Genomic DNA, 21,788 nt, shown 5'->3' with positions numbered 1-21,788 from the left:
ACATTTTATTTTCTAATTTGCACCGAGGAAGGAAAGTCCTGAGGACACCTCAGTTTCTTATTAACAGATATCAGAAGGAAAGGGAAATTCATCATTAGTCTCTCAATGGATTTCTAGTGATACACTTGTGATTTTGTAAGTTTTAGTTTATGGGGAAGATACTTCTGCTCATTACAAACCAAAAGGATTTTGATAATCAGGGATAACTAAGAAAGTAAAAATTTTGATGAAGACTTTGTAGATAAACTGCAAATAGGTGGCTGTGCCTTGATGTTAGTTGTTGGAACACATAATAAAAGGGTTTGGGAAATGCTGTTTTTGTTGACTTGTGACAAGTTCCAAATGCACAGAGCCTTGCTTTTTCCAATTATTAGCAAGACATTCTCCCAAAAGCGTGCAGTGCTGTTGACCAAGTCGTTCTTTACATTAAGGACTTGGTTTATTCATCCAATGGTTAAGCAAATTTATAAAAGTAATTCAAACCAATACCATGTGTATTATATTGCTCCTTTTTTGATTAGCCTTGATGGTAGTGAAGCCTTTATTGCTCAACTGGTACTGATTAAAAGAAAATCACTTCCAAAAGCCATATATATATATACACACAAATGTATATATGCAAATATATTTGGGTACTTGTAAGGAATTAGTAGTTAGTAATTGGTTTAATAAGGAAAATAAAATATTAAGGAACTGTAAATCTAGTTTCTTAAAAGCTAAACATTATTTCAGTTAATTTAATCTTTTTAAAAACCATGAAAAATATATCTATACTTCCAAGTTGATAGAGAAAACTTTCAAATTAATTACTTGTACTCTCATCAGCTTGTCTTTTTTTTGATGAAGTATTACAAAACAGCACTTTGCCAATTGGTGGGATTAGATTTAAACACTCCACATCTTTACTCAGATAAGCACTCAATATCATCACCCCCCCAAACAAACAGGCCTTTAGTGCCATCAGGAAACTAGCAGGGCACTTGGCATGAAAAACAAACCCATGTTTTCAATTATATTTTACAAAATCTATATTTTAATAATGTATACACAGTTTTAAAAATACAGAGCACTCACGCCCATGTACTCTACCAAAAAAAAGAAGAAAACTTTCTACTACTTCATGCATGCACACACAATGCACTAAGCATAACTGCATTTACAAGACAGGAAGGCAGCTCTCTATTAAGTATACACAAGTAATAGATACTGTAACTTCACCCTAACAGGACAAACTTACAAAGTTTAAGAAAGTAAGGGCTAAACCTGCAGTATAACCTAATCCTATTTTTCTTAAGATTGTTTTCTCTCAAGGTAGTCCAGAAAAGGGGGAGGGGGCATTACTTTCAGCAATCAAAACCATTCCAAGATCCATTAATGAAATCTACAACATACTAAGGAGGAATAAAAGAAAAGCAATAAAGTCATTGCGTCCCTAGGACTGGGGATGCGAATAAAAGTAACTTGGAAATTTGTAATTTTATTCTAAGAATGCATCCTACGCCACCGATAACCCGACCAGCTACTTGGGGGAAGGTTACGGCTCCAGAGCGCGGATCACTGGGCGTCTCATTCCGGCAGGGTCGCGCGTCCTAACTGGCCATCTGGAAGGGCTCGGGCTGGAAGCCGAAGAGCCTTTGGCCGTAGGGCTCGCTCTCGCCCGGCAGCTTCGCGCCCGCGAACGGAAGGTAGTGGTCTCGGCCGAAGTGCTCACAGTGGAGATTGACCCAGTCCCGCTCGGAGCCGAATCGCTCTGCCTCGGCCAGGATGCGGGTCAGAGCCATGATGTAGCTCAGCGCCATCTGCAGGGTCTCGTACTTGGACAGTTTTTTATCCTGGCCCCATTGGGGTACCACCCTGCGCAGACGGTCAAAAGCCGTGTTGAGCCCCTGCATGCGGCGCCGCTCGCGCGCGTTGGCCGCTAGGCGCCTGCGCGCCGCGCTCTCCAGCCGCCCCTCCCCGGCGCACGTACCCGCGCACTCGGCGCCGCCCACGCACGGGGGCGCGGCACGCGCTCCAGCCGCCGGGTTGCTGCGCTTGCAGGACTTCATCCCCCGCTGGACAGAGGGAGGCGCCGAGCTCTCTGGTCTGCTCAGGACCTGTGCGTGGGCTGGTGTATGGAGCCGCTCTGCAACTTGGCTCTTCGTAGCAAATACGTCATGCACAAAGCAACCGTGTGGAATCGAAGTTTGTAGTGGGAGTGCGGAGCCCCGCCCTCTGTCCTATTGGATAACCAGATTGATGTCTCTTCACTTGCCAAAGTTTAGGGGAAATTGAGATGTGGAAGAGAAAGTCATTTTCCCAACGTGAAGTTGAAAAAGAGAAGGGAACTTTCCTGCAGCAGAATTGGTGTCGCTGGTTCGGGTAATGTCTTTCAAGTCCTCTGGGAAAGCCCGAGACTTCTTTTCTGGAAGACAAAAATCTTTCCCCAAGCTCAGAGAGGAAAGGAGCGCTTCTTCTGCAGTAGCTGTCGGAGAGTGCTGGATGAATCTTTGAAGGAGGAGAATTTATAGCAGAGGGCTGAAGGAGGCAAACAGGTGGTGGCAGGTGGGCGGGCGTCCCTCGGCTTCCATCTCAGCACCTTCCTACCCTGGGAACTGCAGGGGGGAAGGGGGACGACGCACGGCAAAATCCTGACATTACAGCCTTCGTCTGTTGGAAGTTTCTCCAAAGCTATGTCCAACACTAACACACCATCTGGAGTGGCCGGGCTGTCCCCAAAAGAATAACAAGGTGGGGGTGGGCGGATGGCTTGGTTCATCCTTTCCCATATCAGCGAGCAGCTTACATTACCAAAAACTGAACCAAGGTTTTTAAATTACTAGAAATCACTTGTGTGAATATGTTGGTCTTGAAAATTTAAGATATTTAGACGTTTAGTGTCAGAAAATTTCGCTTTGTCAAGATGTGTGGCAATTTTGCACAATGCTGATTGAATGTATTCAACTGAGTATATTCATTTTATTTTAGCTATTAAGCAAGTTGGGACAAACTAGCAGGTCCTAATATTATTTCAGACCTGAAATTTTACTGTGCAAATAATTTGGCTGTTTTCTGCAGAATAATTTATTACAGCATATTAAAAGATATTGATATGCTCACAGACATAGAAAACAAACTTATGGTTACCAAAGGGGATCGGGTGGGGGATAAATTAAGAGTTTTGGATTAACATATACACACTCCTATAATATAAAATAGATAAACAAGGACCTACTGTATAGCACAGGGAACTATATTCAATATTTTGTAGTAACCTATAATGGAAAAAAATCTGAAAAAGAATGTATATATAAACTGAATCACTTTGCTGTACACCTGAAACTAACACAACATTGTAAATTAACTATAGTTCAATTTTAAAAATGGTTTGAAAAAGATATTAATGTGGATGTAAAAGATGTATATTATCCTACTATATAATTGGATTGCGTGAGCTTGGATACTCAGGCAAATTCAGAATTTATACTAAATTCCCCCTGACACCGGTTTATAAATGTTTTTGGGACATATATTGAGATGATAATCACTTAATTATTTAATTTGACTTTTAAATCTAATAAAACTAATCATAATGTGCATACATGTGCAAAATGGAAATATCTAAGTGATTTGTGAGGTTTTAAAAAATAATTCCTAATGGAAGACTTTTCCCCCACCTCATAAAGCTATAAATATGTCATACTACTTGGATGTTTCAGTTGTGTCAGCTGTCCTCAGGAACAATAATGAAGCATGATTTCCACTATTGATAGTGATGTGCTGATTTACAGAGAAACCATTAACTTGATTCTATTATCTCAGCTTCTTTCTAGCTCTTAAGGAAGAGTAAGGTAGCAAAGAAACCAGTTCCAAATAGATTCAAGCCAGAATCATTTCTGGATTCTTTACTAAGACCAAGTTTGTTCTTTCTCCTTTTGAAATATGGATTATGTAGGCATTATTCTCAGATATTTTTGTTTAATTAAATTATCAACAAGCTCCCACAAATCAGGAGGCTTTTAACTGTGTCTTACTTCCTTCACCATTGCTTGAGACTAAAACCCCATTGTGACTGCCCTGACTCCAAGTCCTGTCTTCCCATAAATAGTTGATTAATCTCCAGCTGAAGCAATGACAATGAAATGAAGTTGAGTAACATGAAGACAATAGAATGCAATTGGACGTTAATGATCTCCAGCATGACAGATGTTGAACACAGAATTTTGCATGGAGACACTCAGCTCTACTACTCTGATTCTTAACAGCCTTGGTCAGGAACAGCAGTCCTATGACAGGAGAGACTATGTTTAGTCATCAAAATGTCAAATACATTTTTGTGAGTTTTCATGGAAATCAGCCCTACTAATGCTATTATTTCTCATGTTCATTTATCTCATCTGTTTCTCCCAAGGAGCCTCCTCTGTGCTACCCTTTGGAATGTTTCCCTAAAAAACATACTGTTCTGGACACTATTGACCAAAGTGCTAATGAGATGCATGATTTTGCAGACCATGTATTCAGGGTTGGTGAGATTATAGCCTGTGCACCAAGAGAATTGTAAACACAACCTGAAGAGAAAAAGGAAGCCCAGCAGTGTGCACACCACACAGCTATATTAGAACAAACTAGCAGATATCTGTGACATGAAATTGATCCAAGGATAGACAGTATTGCTGCAATAAAGGGCCTTAGAAGGTATATAGTAATTCATTGCCCAGATGTATTCTGAAGGACAATTTATTAGTACTACAAAGATGCTTCTGGAGGAAAAGGATTCCACTGTCAAGTAAATTTGGGAAGCACATCTGCTATCTCCTACTTAGAGTCATGAAGCAAAATTGGTATAGTAAAGTTTCTGAGAAGTCCTGGAGTAAAGAAACCTTCTGACTCCAGAGTTTCCTAGACCTTCTCGAACACAGAACCCTTTCTTCCTAGAAAGGTCTTTTAACAAAGTTCCTTGGAATACACGTTTCCACAGCTGCTCTAATACCTTCCATTTATTTTATAGAGGAGGAGACTGAGATCCAGAGACTAAACATTAGATTCAAAGGCACTGAGCAACTTAGTGACTGAATTAAGAAGTCAAATCTCCTGTAGCCTCTAATTTTAGAAGTTTTAAAATTGAGATCACTTAATACAAGCCCCTCAGTTTATACTGGGGCAGCTGAGATCCACTAATGACTTCCCAAAGTCAGCAGAATCACTAGTAAAAGTTTCAGGAATAGAATCAGAAATTTTGTGCTTAAAGGACAGTGTCATTTATTTCATAACCCTAGTGTCTAGCACAGTGCATAGAAAATAATAAATAATAAACAACCCAGCCTGAGTGGCTGAAAAAAATGTTACGTAAATGATAGATAAATGCCAATCAGAATGCGTGTGTTGCCAGTGAATAACCTTTACAAATAATTTACATTCCCTCACTTTGTAAAGAACACACATTAGATCCACATTTTGAATGCAGAATTGATCCTTTCTTATCAAGAAACACAACTATAGCCATTTGAGCCATAAGAATTTGCATGTCAGACTAATTTCTACCATGTTTCTATACTGAGGGCATGATCCTACCAGGTGAATTGGCAGTTACTATATGTCTAGGGTTGGCCAGAAATCAAAACTGGCAGATGGAGATGGGAGAGAGTGGAAGATAGAAAGAGCTTACACCTGTAGGAGCAGAAAAGTGGGAGAAACATTATTTTAGCGGTAAAAGATCAATGGCTGGAAATTACTACATTAAATGGATAGACTAGGTTAAAGGGTAAACATCTTAATTATCCAAAACTATAATTTTCTAAATAAAAACTCTCCAAAGAAACACACAATTAAAAGAGAGGAGAACACTTGTTCATTCTGAATTTGCAAAAATAATATGGAATATGAGGAATGGGGTTTGCTTCTGGAGAGCATGGCAACTGGGGGACTCTGAGTACCTGAAAGACATCAGAGGTGAGCCAGCAAAAGACAAAGGAACAATGAAGCTGAGTTCCACTTATATTTCATTAAAGACCAGAAGTGCAAGGTCTTAAACATTCTTGTGATTTTATAACGTGCTACGTAGTTACCAAGTGGGGAAAAAACTGCAAAAGGATTTAAGTGTTTAGAGAAAGGAAGGGAGAGGCAAAGTCTGGCATCTCTGTTGCCTGCCCCTCAATGATCCAGGGAAGAGAAAACCCAGTGGAGGGAGGAAACTAAGAAGCGACAGAGACTAACAATGGGGCCAAGAGAGAGATGAAAAAGATGGGAGGCCCTGTCCTAGGCCCCAGAAATGATCTCTCACCTCCAGAAAATACGGGCTCACTAAAGGGCCCCAGCTGATTCTCCAACCCCCAGCACATGCTGCTTGAGAATTCCGGCTTGGGAGTCTGATTTAGCTTCTAGTGCCAAGAGCCAGAATGACTTGTAGGGTTTGGACTCTGGGTGGTAGATCTTAGCCTCCTCTTAGTGTCTGGGCTGAGCAGCATCTTTGAAGTCAGTTTTGAATCCTGGATCTCCTTTCAGCTAGCTGTGTACTCTTGCACAAATCACTTCTCTGATTTCTCCATCTGCAAAGTGGAATCATAACACATACCTCACAGGGCAGTAGTGAGCATTAAATGAGGTTTTATTAAATAAAGACCTCTGCCAGGTCCCTAAGAAAGTCACTCTTTAAATGACATCTAATACTTTACAAGTGATAATGAAAATGATATTTCATCATCAGTTTCTGCAGCTTTTGACTTTAATGAATAATTTTTGAACCTTTTACACATAAAGCTACAGTTAAGGGGGAAGGGATAAACTGGGAGATTAGGACTGACAATATACATGCTACTATATATAAAATAGATAACTAATAAGAACCTACTGTATAGCACAGGGAACTCGACTCAGTACTCTGCAATGGCCTATATGGGAAAAGAGTCTAAAAAAGAGTAGATATATGTACATGTATAATTGATTCACTTTGCTGTACACCTGAAACTAACAACATTGTAATCAACGATATTCCAATTAAAAAAAAAAAGCTACAGTTAAGCATGATGTGAATTCCAGTCGTGTGACCTTGAGCAATTTACCTAACCTCTCTAAGCCTCTTACCTTATCTGTAAGGAGGGTTAATAATAGATCTTATAGAACTGATATGAGGATTGAGTTAGTTCCTCTTTGTAAAGCACTTAGACCTATGCCTGGCATACAATTAAATGCAATACAGGTGCTTGTTTAGATAAACAAAATGACCTGTTGCAATTATCCAGATCATTTTTATTTCCTTTCTCTTCAGTGCTTGACCCACAGAGTGAATAGGGACAGGGAGATGAGGTTAAATTCAAAGGAGCTCCTTCTGCCTTTGATACTGGAGCAATCTAAGTTTGAAATATCAGAGGCTAAAAAAACGCAGCTCAGGGCCTTACTGGGTAGCAGATTTGGTGTTTTCATTGTAGTTAGAGGTTCAATCTCACAATGACAGACACATATTTTAAAGCATTAATTTTCAGGAGATGCTCCACTTTTCCAGTGACTGAAATGTTTGCACTCACCATCCAGGGTCCTTCCCTTCCTAGAACTGAGGTAGGTATCTGAGAAGATGAATCAATAATCATGATGTTTCTCAGACGTCCCTGGCGGTACAGGGTGGGCAAGACTCTGCACTCCCAATGCAGGGGGCCTGGGTTTGATCCCTGGATGGGGAACTAGATCCCACATGCATGCTGCAACTAAGAAGTCCGTGCTGCAACTAAGGCCCGGTACAGCCTAAATAAATACATTTTTTAAAAAAAAAGTAATAATCATGACGTCTTTTCATGAACGTAGATAGATGCATAACAAAGGGAATCAGTCTCAGGGGTGTGCTGGACTGTTCTATGGTAAATTTGGGCTGGGAGCTATGTTTTTTAGAATGCCCTTCCCTGTGTGCTTCTGGGTTTGAGTTAGGCAAAAGTGAAGCTGCATGAGCTTGGGAGGCAGAAGTGAAGCCACCATGGTCTGAAGATCAGTGTAGATTAGAGGCCGTGAGAGACAGATGCAGAGGTGCTGGTAGATCCCAGTTTGTCCTTGCTCCTCCCCATGCTGCATCCAGTGCTCCCTCCCAACCGCCAGCCCTGCTGACCAACAGCGGCCCCAGGCCCACCATCAGATGCTTCACGTGAACTCACAGAGGTGGTGGCCTCAAAGAAGAGGACTTCTGCACCAATGCCCCCACCCAGTCTTACTCCTGCAGCTGGACATGCTTGGCTTCCAGACTCCCCTGCAAGCTCTGACTCGTTCAGCCCAGCCAGGGCTGCTTAGCGACTGTTCTCTCATCCTTCAAGAACCCTTTTTGGAACTTTATGTCCCTAGCTCCTTCCCCAATTGTGTAAGGACTCATCCTTATAATAAATTCCTTCTTCTATAAGACTCACAGTGGCTCTGCTTCCCTGGTTGAACCCTGACTGATACAAGGAATCTTTCACCTGGCCACAGAAAGGCCACAGGACCTATCCCTGCACAGAGACCCTCCACACTGGTGCCCCATGGTCTATGTGCCCGCCAGAATTAGAGCCTTTGTCTCTTGGACAGTAATTACTATTTCCATCTGTTCAGCCCTGTGCCAGGCAACAGCAGGGATAAGACAGCATTTAGCCTAATGGAATCACCATCTAGTTGTGGAGATAAGATCCAAGACACATCAAAAAAGTTGCCTGAGGGAAATTCCTGGCGGCTCGGGATCCAGCAAGCCTTGCAGTGCAGCCAAAAAAATAAATAAATAAATAAAATAATAATAATAAAGAGAAGCTTTAAAGAAAAAGAAAAGAAAAAAAAAAAAAAAGACTAGCCTGAGTAGTAAACCAGGGTCATGGCCCCCAAGAGGTGCACTAGATAGTCCATTAGAGTATGCGAAATGATTAGAAATTTTGCTGATTTATTTTATCTCATTCTTTTAATTTCTGTCTCAGGGTATGTTTTATAGTGTACAAAATATAAATACATATATTTATATGTGAGTATATACCAGTGCTTTTTGTTTTTTTTAACTGATAGGAGCACATGAGCAGAAAAGTTGGGACCACTGTCCTAGGCATGAGGCAGTGTGTGGTTAGTACAGTTAGGAGCTCAGAGTAAGGAGATTTCACTGTACTCTGGAGGAAGAAGGATTTCGGCTACCTCTCTTACTGCTGCCCGCTCAAAAGGCTACTCCTCCCCCACTGCCCACATTCACCCACACCTTTGGGCTTCTTCACTGGTTGCTCCCCCAGCCTCAAATGCCATTTTCCCAGATCTTCCCTGGCTGGCTCTGTTGTATCATTCAGCTCCTGCTCTATCAGATGCTTATGTCCTTAGTTGTTTGTTTAGAAACTCCAGGAAGTCAGGGGCTTCCTCTGTACTGTTCCTAGCTATATCTCCAGTATCTAGAATTGTGTCTAGTACATAATAGATGCTCAAGAAATACTGGTTGAAGGAACGAAGGAAGAAGGGAGGAGGAAAAGGGAGATGAAGGGACCCCACACACAAAGGGAGAGTAGAAACTCTCCCCCTTAGTAACACAGCTCTTTTTCCTCCTGCTAATAGAATTCTTTGGGGGGAAACTGCGCCCTCCAAAGGCAGGGACCACAGGCCTGCTACTTTTGTTTCTGCTCTGAAATTGTGATATCTGCTGCTTCACAGTGAGCAGGTGGCTTACTCCCCCAAAGGGTGGCTCTCATTACAATCCAGGTTTCAGGCAGTACCTGAGTCAGCGCAGAGTAAAAGCCCAGAGGCCTCGTCGGCCCAGGCCAGTCGCTGATGCCAGCTCCCTGCCCCAAGGGGAAGCGGTTTTCTGTTGATTTGAGCTGGTGTTGCTTTTTTGTTTCCTTGTGCAGTTTCAGCAGCTTGGCTGCACAAGTTATTCTAAATGTCCAAACACCCAGGTCTTTTAATTCTGAGGTTGTGTCCCTGTCCCTCCTCACCATCGTGTTTGAGTCTTACTTTCCTGCCTCCTACTGACTTCCCCTGAGTGGGGAGCAAAAAGAAATCATGCCTAGCTGACCAGATATCTGTACCCATCAGATTCCTAGGCTCTGTCTAAGTGGAGTCTGACATTGGTAGTCATAGGAGTATATACTCTTTTCTATTCATTTGGCAACCATATACCAATTTGTTTCAAACTAATTTTCATTCGTTTATTCAACAAATATGTATTGCACATACTATGTGCTGGGTACTGTTGGAAGCCCTAGAAATACTGTTGACTACACTGCAAAAATCTCCACCCTCATGGATATTTAAAACTTGGTATTGTTGCTATATTCTGATGAATTTATTTTCTGTTTCTCCAGATAGGTTATAAGTTTTTTTGAGGGAAGGGGCAAATTTTAGATATCTGGGTCTAGAGTGTTCAGTGAATACATATTTGCTGTTGTTGTTGACTGAAGGTCTTACTCAGGCTGATCTTAAGCAAAGGAAACCAATATCATCACCATAAATAAATTAACACCTACAGGAAACACCAAACTTACCAGGTCTTAGCTCCTAGCCTCATCATATCTTTTGAGTAGGGACTGTTACAATCTTCATCTTGTGGCCAAGAAAATTGAGGGCTCTGGTTAAACTAAGCTACACAGCCAGCGACTAGATATGAAACCCAGTTCTCTTTCTTCCTAGAGTCCATGCGCCATGCTGCACTGAGTCTTGTCTAGAAGAGCTTTGATGTCAGAGAAAGAGACTTATTCATCACTGGGCCCCCAGTGCCTAGAATGATGCCTGGCACATAGTAGATCCTCATTAAAGTGCTGTGACATGTTCACAGCACTGTGTCAGTCCCAGCAAGTCTCAGCCCTGCTAAACAGTAGGCAGTGGGGTGGGTTATTGGCAGGCAAGATTAGACTATTTCTGCGAACCAAGTCTGAGGTTTCCTTGGAGCACCATCTCGCACTGCTGGTATAGAATTAGTACCTAGTGCTGAGCTTGGAGTCTGATGTGCCTGGGGGTGGATCAGAAGCTTCTAAGGACTCATTGACCTCAGGCTTCCTCTTTGGACCCTTCTGCAACACCCTCAACCTCCACTTCCTGTCTCCCACTGTGTCACTGTATGCCCTCCTCCTTAGGTTCCTGGAGCCTGTACGACCCTCAGTCTGGTTACTGGGGTCCCTCATTTACCATGAGCTCTCTTCTCCCAAGAACTGGTCACTTGCTCTTCTCTCAGAAGAGGACAAGGGGTCTGCCTCATCCTACACATTCTTCTGGAGCCCCAGGACCCACCACTTGATCATTTCCACATTTCGCCACACATAAAGCCTCCTGCTTCTGCATCTCTTCACACAGTCTCAGATCCTCAGAAGTCAGTACCAAAGGAGAGGGAGCCTAAGTCTGCAACACCCCTCTGACACTGGGCTCCTGACCATCCTCCTCCTGGGCCAGTTTCACCACTGAGTCGGCTCTTCCAACTCCAGCCTTCCACTGCTTGCATGTTCACCTCCCCGCCACTGCCTGCTCTTGAGGCTTCAGTGGACCAGACAACTGAGCACCTGACGCTTTGCCAGTCATAAAACCACTGCTGACTGCAGTGCTCAGAATACAAGTAATGCCCGCAACCCCTTCCTTTCAGCTCACTTGTCCTGTTCCCCAGTGGCTAACGCCCGGTTGCCATATAATCTGTCACTCTAGGTCATCTGGGTAACTTGATTCACCCTAGCAAGTTTGCTTTGCTACTAACTGATGAACAGGGAATTGGGACCCAGGTTACACTGGTTCAGGCCTCCATGCTCCCCCGTGTCACGCAGGATGCAGGTAAGTGATCTCGGATGGAAGCCAAAAGTTTACTTAACTACTTGATGACTTTAGGCCAAGAAACATCCTGGAGCACAAGTTTTCTGCAGAAGCCCACTATAAGAACCTTTTACCAATTCGACCTCCCAAGTGTCTCCATCCTCAAACAGGTCAGAGAAATTCCAGAGTGCTGTTTCCAACCTTCAGTGCCCCCTTTCTCCCATGCCTCACTTCACCCAGAAGATCAGCTTTATTTGTTCCCCCAAAGTATGTTTCCCAAAGTGTGCCCTGAAACTCTTACCCTTCGATAAAGAAAAGGAAATTCTGGCTTAAACAAAGGTGTACAGGCTTTACTATGATCATGGTCCTTCTCAGAATGGGAAATGCAGTTTCCTAAATTATGTGGCCATGGAAACTCTTCATCTCAGAGGATATCCAGAGAGCAGTACCCACAGAAACATTTTTGGAAAATGCAACCTGAGTCCACACTCCTACATTAAGGAAAAGGCCATCTTAAAAATATCTGTGTTTTTTTTTTTAATCTGTATATCTTTACACTCAAAAGTTTAACTTGCTATTTTGAAATGAAGGAACCAACCTCTTCTCTTTGACATTCTAGTCATTCTTTTGAGTCCTGAAGATTTCTCTTATAAAGTGACTTGGGAGCATGCAAACGCTCCAGGTAGTGCTGAGGGTGAGGTGGCTGTGCTGGGAGAAGACTGTTGGGGCTGAGAAAACTTTCAGGGCAAAAAACTGGCTGGTAAACAGGATGGTCAGAGATCACTGCTCAGCTGGCAGCCAGCCCAGAATGTGACTGTACATAAAGGGACCCAGGAAAGGAAGTTGCCAACAGAGAGAAGGGCATCGGTGGCAGGGTAAGATTCAAACTCCAGCCTAACCCACAGTTTATTGCCAAGGCCTGGTGGTAACACATGCCTGTGAATAACCTACCACTGTTATTTGAATGTTTCTAACTATTGTCCAGTTAATCAACTAAAAAGAGATAGAAACAGACAGAATCAGACATTGTATGCCTCCTGATGGAAAAACACAGCACCTGGTGTATCAACTAAAAAGTTGAACCTGAATCTTATTAGGCCTCCACTTCCAACAAGCAATTTGCATGACCTCCAGGGCACAGAGAAACATGTTAAGAGATACCACGTGGAGCGGGGTGGGGCGGGCACAATCAGCAAAATCCAGAACTGAGAATCTCAGTAGGACAACTGACACATTGATAACAAGTATCCTGCATGAAGAAAGTGAAGAGGGAACCTAGGAAATTAGAACAAGAGGCTAGAACCATATCAACCAAGTACAATATGTGGATCTTGTTTGAATCCTGACTCAAACCAACTCTAAAAATATTTATGAGACAATGAGGGAAATTTGGACACTGATTGCACATTTGATAAGGAATTACTGTTAATTATTTTCAGTGTAATAAAAATATCATGGTTACATTAAGTCCTTATATATTTTTTTTTCTTTAATATTTATTTATTTGGCTGCGCCGGGTCTTAGCTGCGGCATGCAGGATCTTAGTTCCCTGACCAGGGATGGAACCTGGGCCCCCTGCATTGGGAGCATGGAGTCTTAACTGCTGGACCACCAGGGAAGACGCAAGTCCTTATATTTTAGAGATACATACTGAAATAGTCACAAATGAAATTATATAATGTGTGGGATTTGCTTCAAAATAATCTAGGGCAAAGGGAAATGGGTGGACGTATAGGTAAAACAAAATTGCCTATGAGTTAATAGTTGTTGAAGCTGAGTGACAGAGATATTGTGGTTCATTATAACTGGCCTGGAAATGGGACATGATTCAGGAATTCCCTGGAGGTCCAGTGGTTAGGACTCAGCACTTCCACTGCATGGGGCACAGGTTCGATACCTGGTCTGGGAACTAAAATCCCGCATGCCACCCTGGGGGCCAAAAAAAAAAAAAGAAATGGGGACATAACTCATAACAGTAGCAGTGTGTGTCTTCAGGTTTCAGGTGCTGGTGGACAGCATCAGTGCCTTGGGGTCAAGGAGGTGACCCAGTTCAATCAAACCACCAAGTCTGCTTCTGAAGCTGATCCAACTCTTTTCTGGTTTTATCCAAGACCTGCCTGGAGATACACCTAACTGCTTCCCCCTGATCTGGTCCCAGTCCGTTTACCATGTGGGGAAGAGAGGAAGAGTGGGAGACTTAAAGAGACAAATGGAAGGCACTAGAGTCCTCAAGCAGGAAGCTCAGTAAGAGAAGGCTCTAACTGCTAACTTATGACATGGAAACATGAAAATTCTGGGAAGCTGGCAGAAGTTTTGGTGAATTATGTGAAGTCTAATAAGCTAAAGCAAGACCACTGATACTCCAAGTGGCTCTTGCAGAAGTGAGGATGGGTTGTGTCGAGGGCAGCCATCTGGGTGGAGGCTGGTCATGTCCATAGGGGGAGGATGCACTCCATGGCTAGAAAAGAGCAGGAATTGAACTGGCCCTAACAGGGATTCATGTCTTTAGCTCTGTTACAAAGTTACCCACCGCTTGGTGACATCGTATGAAAATCTCCCTATTTGAGGGAGCTAGGAGGGAGACTTTGTTCTCTTCCTCAGGGATTTTGCCCAGCTTCAAAGATGTCACTGATAAATGGACCCAACCTCACATTTGGATCCTCAGAGGAAGCCCTTTGCAGAAGATGAGACCCGAGCCTTCCTAGTCTGAATCAGTGCCCGAATGTGGATTAGAAGCGTGGATCCTATGGAGGAAGCCATTTCCAGTAATAACTGTAAGAAACCCATGGCTTGCTTCACTGGATGACTGGGACAGCCGAGGCTGTTTTAATTAATCACTGAAGGTAATGCTATAATTCATTTTTTAAAAATGTACTTAGCTGTACAAGTTTGTGCAGCTTAGATGAGCCCAGGGCCTTTTTTTCACGGATTTTAGCACTTGCAAAATTAACGCTGCAGTGTCACCTATATACTTGAGGAAGTGCACTTGGTTATTTTGTGTAGGCACAAATTTAAATCCCAGGTTACCAGACATAGATGTAAATCGCTTAGCCAAAGAACAGATCCAGCTGGCTAACCATCTGGCACATGCATCTCCATGCAGCCTTATAGCTCTTGTGGCTGAAGATGCCTTTTGTGGGGGAAATTTTATGTTATGATGATATTCTCAAGGTTGGAGAACCCAAAGATTTTGGATTAAACCACTTGCAAACATCACAAACTTACTGTACAAAACTTATCCCTCTCTGCTTTTTTTTTTTAAGTTTTCAGTAGGTAACATCACTTAAGGTTCTTGCAGAAGAAAAAAAGAAAATGGAACCAGTCTTTAAGCAAAAAGGAGATATGGAACGATATGAGGAGTAGCTCACTAAATCAAAGGAAACAAACAACCCATTCTCTGGCAGGACGTGAATGGAGGTGACCTGGGACCTTAGCAGCCATTGCTCTTGGCCCTGGAGCATTACCATGAGATGACTCTGCTCCAACTTGCTTGTCTATTCCAGTCAAGTTTTCAAATACCAGGGAGAGAGAAATGGACTGGCCAGCTTGTCAGGCATCTCTAGCTATGGCTAGGAAACAGTAACATGGTCACTGGGGGCTGGTTGTGAGCTAGAAGCCACTGCAGTTTGTGTCTGTTAGAGAAAGGGGGACCCTTTCATCCTGCCCCAATGATGGGGATCCAGCAGAAACTGTAGATAAAGAAAAAAAGTAATCAGGCATCTCATGGAAACTGAGATTCTGGCTATAACACAGTTCTCAGCCAACCACTGCTGTCTCTTCATCTGGGAGAAACGGCCCTTCCTCTCCTCTGTTCTCCTCATCCAGCTCCACTCAAAAGCAGGGCTCCTCACCCCTGTTGCCTTGTTGTCTATTGCAATAAAATTGCCTCTGACAGAGGAGAGGAAGCTTGGAGTACATGTGGCCAGGCAGGCCCATGCACCATCAGAGTGTCTGGCCCTGAAGAATGCAACCCCATCCTCAGCTACACAAAAGTTTTTCTCCCATGTGAGTAAGCACTTGATCTTGATCTCTCCACATCTCTCCTGGGAATCTTATCTAACTGTCTCCTGGGAATGATCCACCTGAGAAACACAACAGAAGTCCTTGCCATGGCTGTTGCTGGGTTCCCTGGAGTTCTGGTTCTAACAGGACTGGGGACTGGCATGAAGCGCTTCTAAAGCAACAACCCATTCATCACAGCATCACAAAATACGGTGTTATGCCTGGATCTTTATCTCTTTGTTGACAAATAAGAAAGACTCATGAATGAGAACAAGGGAGAAATGAGCAAGTTAAATAATTCACATACAACTTTAAGACTGTGGAGTTTGACGGTAAAATGTTAAAATTTAAGATTTTAAAACCAGCACTGCTCACTCAAGTCTTCTGTTCCTGCCTATTTTAACATGCCTACCTTGTTCATATTTGGCCGCGATTATCATTATCCTTATTGTCATTTTTAATACCCAAGATGTATTAAAAGTACATCCATGTACCAGACACTATACTAAACACTTTCACCATATTATCTTATTCCATCCTCTCAGCAGCCCAGTGAGGTAGGTACAATTATCCCCATTTTACAGATGAGGAATGTGAGGCCCAGAGAGGTTAAGAAACTTGCCCCAAGGTCCTTCTGCTGGTGAGTGGTGGAAACTGGATTTGTCTGACTGCAGAACATGACCTCTTAACCACCATAAAATCGGAGTCGGAACATTGATAATGATTCAATATTGCCACAGGCAGAGGAACCCACATGTCTCCCTCAGGCTGTGGTAAAGCTTTGGGGGCTTACATGTACTGCATTTGTGGTCAGACCTTTAGGGAACTGTTGACCGAAACCACCTGCCTTGGCCAGGCCCACTTGCCTGAGTTGTCTCACATCAGGAAGTCCTGATAAGGAACATGGTTCTGCCTCGAAAGCTAACCGGGAGAATTCAGGAGGAGCCAAAAGAGGGAGGAGAAGACCAACCTCCCAGAGTCCTTTGCTCTGGAGCCCATCTTGGCTGAGAAATGCTCGTGCCACCAGGAAGGACCCTGAGTCAAGACTATGGGCCAAGCAAGATGATTGGCCAGAGACAACCCGGAAACTAACCCCATTACCATAAACCCTGAGACTGTGAGCCATGTGGCAGAGCAGTTCTCCTGGGTTCCCTTACCCTGCTGCTCTCTGCCCAGGCGCCCCTTCCCAATAAAGTCTCTCGTTGTCAGCACACGTGTCTCCTTGGACAATTCATTTCGGAGTGTTAGACAGTAGCCCACTCTCGGGCCCTGGAAGGGTTCCCCCTTCCTGTCACAAGACCTCCAGGTCTTGGATAAATAGTGGCCTGACAGCCAGGCTCCAACACTAGCCTCTAGTAAACAGACTCTTTAATTTAGCTTATCGATGGGCAGTGAAGACGTCAGACTCCATTGGAGCAATCCTGGGAGGATGCTCTGAGCTCTGCCCTGCCCATTAGGAGCTGTAAGTTTGTGCAAACAACCAGAAAATTAAACCCACCCAGGGAGGGGACATTGATTTCCAATTGGCATAGTTCAGCAGATGCTGTTTGGTCTAAGAATTGCTTGACCTCTACTAGTGACGCCACCTGCCCTTGGCTTTGGAGGGAGTGTTCCCAGCAGGGAAGGCCACTGCACTCCTGCTTGCTGCTGGAACTTGGGCTGTAGGCGTGGCGGGCTCCCCATATGTTGCAGGGGAGAGGCCAGCCACGCCCCAGGATGGATTCACCCTCTTATCCAACTCTGGGGCTAAAGCCAGCCCCAAGAGATTACAGGCGCTCCCACCCCCAACTAATTAAATAGGTGGCCTCCTGATGCTAAAAGGGAATGAGGGCAGAAAAACAGCCAGACCCAGAAACCACCGATGCGGGCCTAAACAGTCTCTAATGGGTCAGGGTGGTTCTATGCCTGAGACCTGGCGTTCTGTATAGTTTCTAGTTTTCAAATCTTATAGTTCAAAACGTGTGTCATAGAAGCTTTACACATTACTTAATATTACCTATTAATGAGTGTATCTTACAATTATTATTATTACACACCAATCCTTGTGTTAAAACATTGAAATAAAAGTAACTATTCAAAGACAATATTTTTTCTCATGGGACAACCTGCAGATGATTCTAATACTTTATACAACACACACACACACAAACACGTAAGCGGAGGCTTCTGGATTCAAAGCTAAGTGTCTGCCTAAATTACCTAAATCTAAATGTTCATGCAATTATAAGTTTAGATGAAAACTAAAATCATGGTTTGGATTAAGGAAAGAAACCTTTAGAGTTTTTCAGGAGTTCAGCCCTCAAGTGAGTTATTATTAGTTGTTCTGCTTTCCATTCTGTTTTGGCTACAAATGGTTTAGAAGAGGATCTAAGATGCAAAGAGGAAGACAGTTGCAATAATAGGAAATTGGACTAAATTAAAATGATACTAAGTCACAGCACAACTTGGCCTCTTTGCCACCAACTTTTGACATTCTAATTAGGGTAAATGGTTATGTAAATCTAGTCAGTCACTCATTTCTCCCCCAGCCAGAGCGCGTGTGATTGTTTAAGTGAGGGCTGTTGATGGCATAATTAAAGCTCTCCTAAAAATTAACTGGGAATTGGAGGACAGCCTCCAAAGATGCCCTAGTTTGTGGGCAGCCCAGCACAGCTGTCCTTTTGTCCAGCCTGCCACCAGGACTCCTCGAGTTTCCCCATCAATATAATAGAATGTGACACTCGAGGTGTTCTCAAGCCTCAGTCCACAGGATGGAGTGGAAGACACAGACCGGCAGGAGTCTGCTGTACCCAGGGTTGCCTCCTGGGTATGTTCAGCTGAGAAAATGGGGTTTCAGGTGACCCCAAACACGGAGCACAGAACACCTGGGTTTGGGGGTCAACTATGAAACAGAATTAATTGGTTATGAGTTGATAAACGTTGAAGCTGCATGATGGGTGCAAGGGGTGGGGAGCAGCAGGGAAGAAAGCCAGGAGTAGTAACTATAGTATCAATATTTGTTTTGTTTTTGTGCATGCTTGAAATTGTGCACAATAAATACAATTTTTTTAATGTGTACAATACTGTTAATTAAACAAGGAGGCCTTTCAAAATAAACAAAAAAATAAATAAACAAGGAGGTCGTTAGACTCAGGTGGTTCTCATACTTAGCTACATAAGCAAACCAAAACCTAAGCCCATAAATGCCTCAAGGGTAAAAAGTCAAAACCTAAGGACAACCAATTACAGACAGCCAACTAGGCTTTCCCAAACGATGTTTGAGCTTAGCCAATCAAATAATTTCCTTGCTCTGCTTCAAAGTCTTCTCGATAATAAAGTCTTGTCTCAGGCCCTGTCAGTGAAGTGCTCCTAACCACTTCTGGTTTGGCACTGCCTGATTGGAATAGATGTTTGCTCAAATAAACTCTTAAATTTTTAAAATATGCCCCAGTTTATCTTTTTTTTTTTTAAATAAATTTATATATTTATTTTTGGCTGCATTGGGTCTTCGTTTCTGAACGTGGGCTTTCTCTAGTTGTGGCGAGTGGGGGCTACTCTTCATTGCAGTGCGCGGGCTCCTCATTGCCGTGGCTTCTCTTGTTGCGGAGCACAGGCTCTAGGCGCACAGGCTTCAGTTGTTGTGGCACACGGGCTCAGTAGTTGTGGCTCGCGGGGTCTAGAGCACAGGCTTAGTAGTTGTGGTGCACGGGCTTAGTTGCTCCGTGGCATGTGGGATCTTCCCGGACCAGGGCTCGAACCCATGTCCCCTGGATTGGCAGGCGGATTCTTAACCACTGCGTCACCAGGGGAGCCCCCAGTTTATCTTTTAACACTACCAAGAAATAACATTGACCATGAGGAGGAAGTTCTTAGTAGCAAAAGTCAACTTATGGTTATCCTCTTAAAGAAGGAGAGTCATAGAGCATCTACTGGTTAATATATGAGTATGCTGTTCTATTACTTCTTATCACATTAACAACACCCCCCACATCCCACCCTGACTCTTCCCAGTAAGGTCCCAGCTTGGAATGAAGAGCAAAGACTGAGGAGAGACCAGGAGAGAAATGGGTCCAGGTAAGAGACAGAAGAGGGGAAACCAGCTGAGAGGGTGAGAAGAGTGAGATCCCCAGGTATCCATCCAGAGGATAACTGAGAGTTGATTATGAATTAATTCTATGTCGCTGTTGGGCTGCACCCTGCAGGCTTGCAAGCCCTGTACTTGCCCAGCTTCAAGAAAGCCTGGAGTCAGCAGCAGAGACATCTATGGGTTGATGGATGGCGGAGCTTACATGTCTGAAGCAAGGTCGTGGAGCAAGACCGCACAGTGTGCGGTGGCTGACGGGCAAAATGGCAGCAGTCTTGGCTTCTGGGGGGCGGGGCGGGGGGGGGGGAGGAAGAGAGATCAGGTTGGCTCATTGGTTACCGGGGAAACTAGCAGAAGGGCACGCCCCTCACCGCCCTTTTGAGAAGCTATCAGGTAAAGATGTTCAGATCTAAAGATTAGAACAATTACTAGCTGGGGTCTGGGGCAAGTACATACATAGGAAGGTCAGTCATGGGAGTAGGTATAGATGAAGCAGGCACTGGTCGAGGGGATGAACAGAGAGCAAGAGAACAGACACCTTGAGTGGCCTAGGTGGCCTAAGCATACAGTCATAAAAAACCAGTACAATCCCATTTGACTTTAAAATAACTTAAGTAGGGCTTCCCTGGTGGCACAGTGGTTGAGAGTCAGCCTGCCGATGCAGGGGACATGGGTTCGTGCCCCGGTCCGGGAGGATCCCACATGTCGCGGAGCGCCTGGGCCCGTAAGCCATGGCCGCTGAGTCTGCGCGTCCAGAGCCCGTGCTCCGCAACGGGAGAGGCCAAGACAGTGAGAGGCCCGCGTACCGCAAAAAAATAAAAAATAACTTAAGTAAACACTGCTAAATTTAAAAACTAAAAAGTACCTGATAGTCAAGGGGCAGATTCTCTCGTGTTTGACAAGCTTCCCTGGCAGCCATGAGTTAAGATGCAATGGGAAAAGAAGTTGGTAGTTTCAGTCCTATGGGTGGAGGTTTTTTAAAGACGGGAGCCCCTTGGCTACAGGAATCACAATGCAAGATAGCTGCAGGCCTTGGAAATCACCTATCTTCCCCAGTGCAGAATGATGTTTTTTCTTTCTTTTACAATTATCCATGTCTAGGGTGACAGTAATTAATGAGCTAGTAAAAAGCCTCCCCAGTCAGGCTGTGCCCAGGATTTCCTAGCTTTGTTAGGAAAACTTGAGAGAACCAGTGTGGACTAATTAATTGGTCTTCAGGTAGTAACTAAATCAAAGGTGTCTTGGGTACCCTGGGAAACCAGAATCTCCTCTTTCTTGAGAATCAATCAGCTTAAGATTGATGAAGGGCTGCTAAGGTCAGGCTTAGAAACACAAAACCATCTGCCAATTCTCTAGGGCTGGTACCTGCAGTAGAGCAATTTTAGAAGAACAGGTGTTCACTTTTAACTTACCTCTTCTTTTCTTTATTGCTGAAATCATGACTTTAGCTACGAAGAGCCTCCAGTTGGTTGATGAAATTCACAAACGGCCTATTGTAACTTAAAATAACCTGGCCCAAAGGTATTGTGATAACCTCAACCGTTCTTGCACAAAGTCATAAACCACTCATCCCGGGACCTCCCTGGTGGTCCAGTGGTTAAGACTCCATGCTCCCAATGCAGGGGGCCTGGGCTTGATCCCTGGTCAGGGAACTAGATCCCACATGCCGCAACTAAGAGCCTGCATACCGCAACTAAAAAGGTCCCGCACGCCAAAACGAAGATCCCGCGTGTGGCCACTAAGACCCGGTGCAGACACATATATAAATATTAAAAAAGAACCAAAACACTCATCCCCGACAATGGCCACTCTGGCCTCTCTGGAAGAATTTGGCAGCATCAGAAAACAGTAACTACAAGGCATTGCCCCAGAACGGCCGCCATTGCCCTAGAATGGCTGCCATAGACTGAAAGTTTGTGTGTCCCCAAAATTCATACGTTGAAACTGAATCCCCAGTGTGATGGTACGTGGAGGTGGGGCCTTTGGAAAGTGCTTAGGTCACGAGGGTGGAGCCCTCATGAATCAGATTAGTGCCCTTATA

General features: G+C 43.8%; 2 protein-coding genes across 2 annotated transcripts in view; both read right to left on the bottom strand.

The window, feature by feature from the left end:
• The window catches only part of PBLD (phenazine biosynthesis like protein domain containing), a 52,364-nt gene that overhangs the window by 7,536 nt on the left and 23,040 nt on the right, over positions 1 to 21,788 (bottom strand). The gene's annotated exons all lie outside the window — the stretch shown is intronic.
• ATOH7 (atonal bHLH transcription factor 7) lies at positions 1,011 to 21,746 on the bottom strand. Its single transcript, XM_073793550.1, has one exon. The coding sequence runs from the start codon at positions 2,046 to 2,048 to the stop codon at positions 1,590 to 1,592; it is 459 nt and encodes a 152-aa protein (XP_073649651.1). The 5' UTR covers positions 2,049 to 21,746; the 3' UTR covers positions 1,011 to 1,589.

This window comes from Tursiops truncatus, chromosome 16 (assembly GCF_011762595.2).
Source record: "Tursiops truncatus isolate mTurTru1 chromosome 16, mTurTru1.mat.Y, whole genome shotgun sequence".
Lineage (NCBI taxonomy): Eukaryota > Metazoa > Chordata > Mammalia > Artiodactyla > Delphinidae > Tursiops > Tursiops truncatus.
This window is presented reverse-complemented; position numbering and strand designations above follow the sequence as displayed.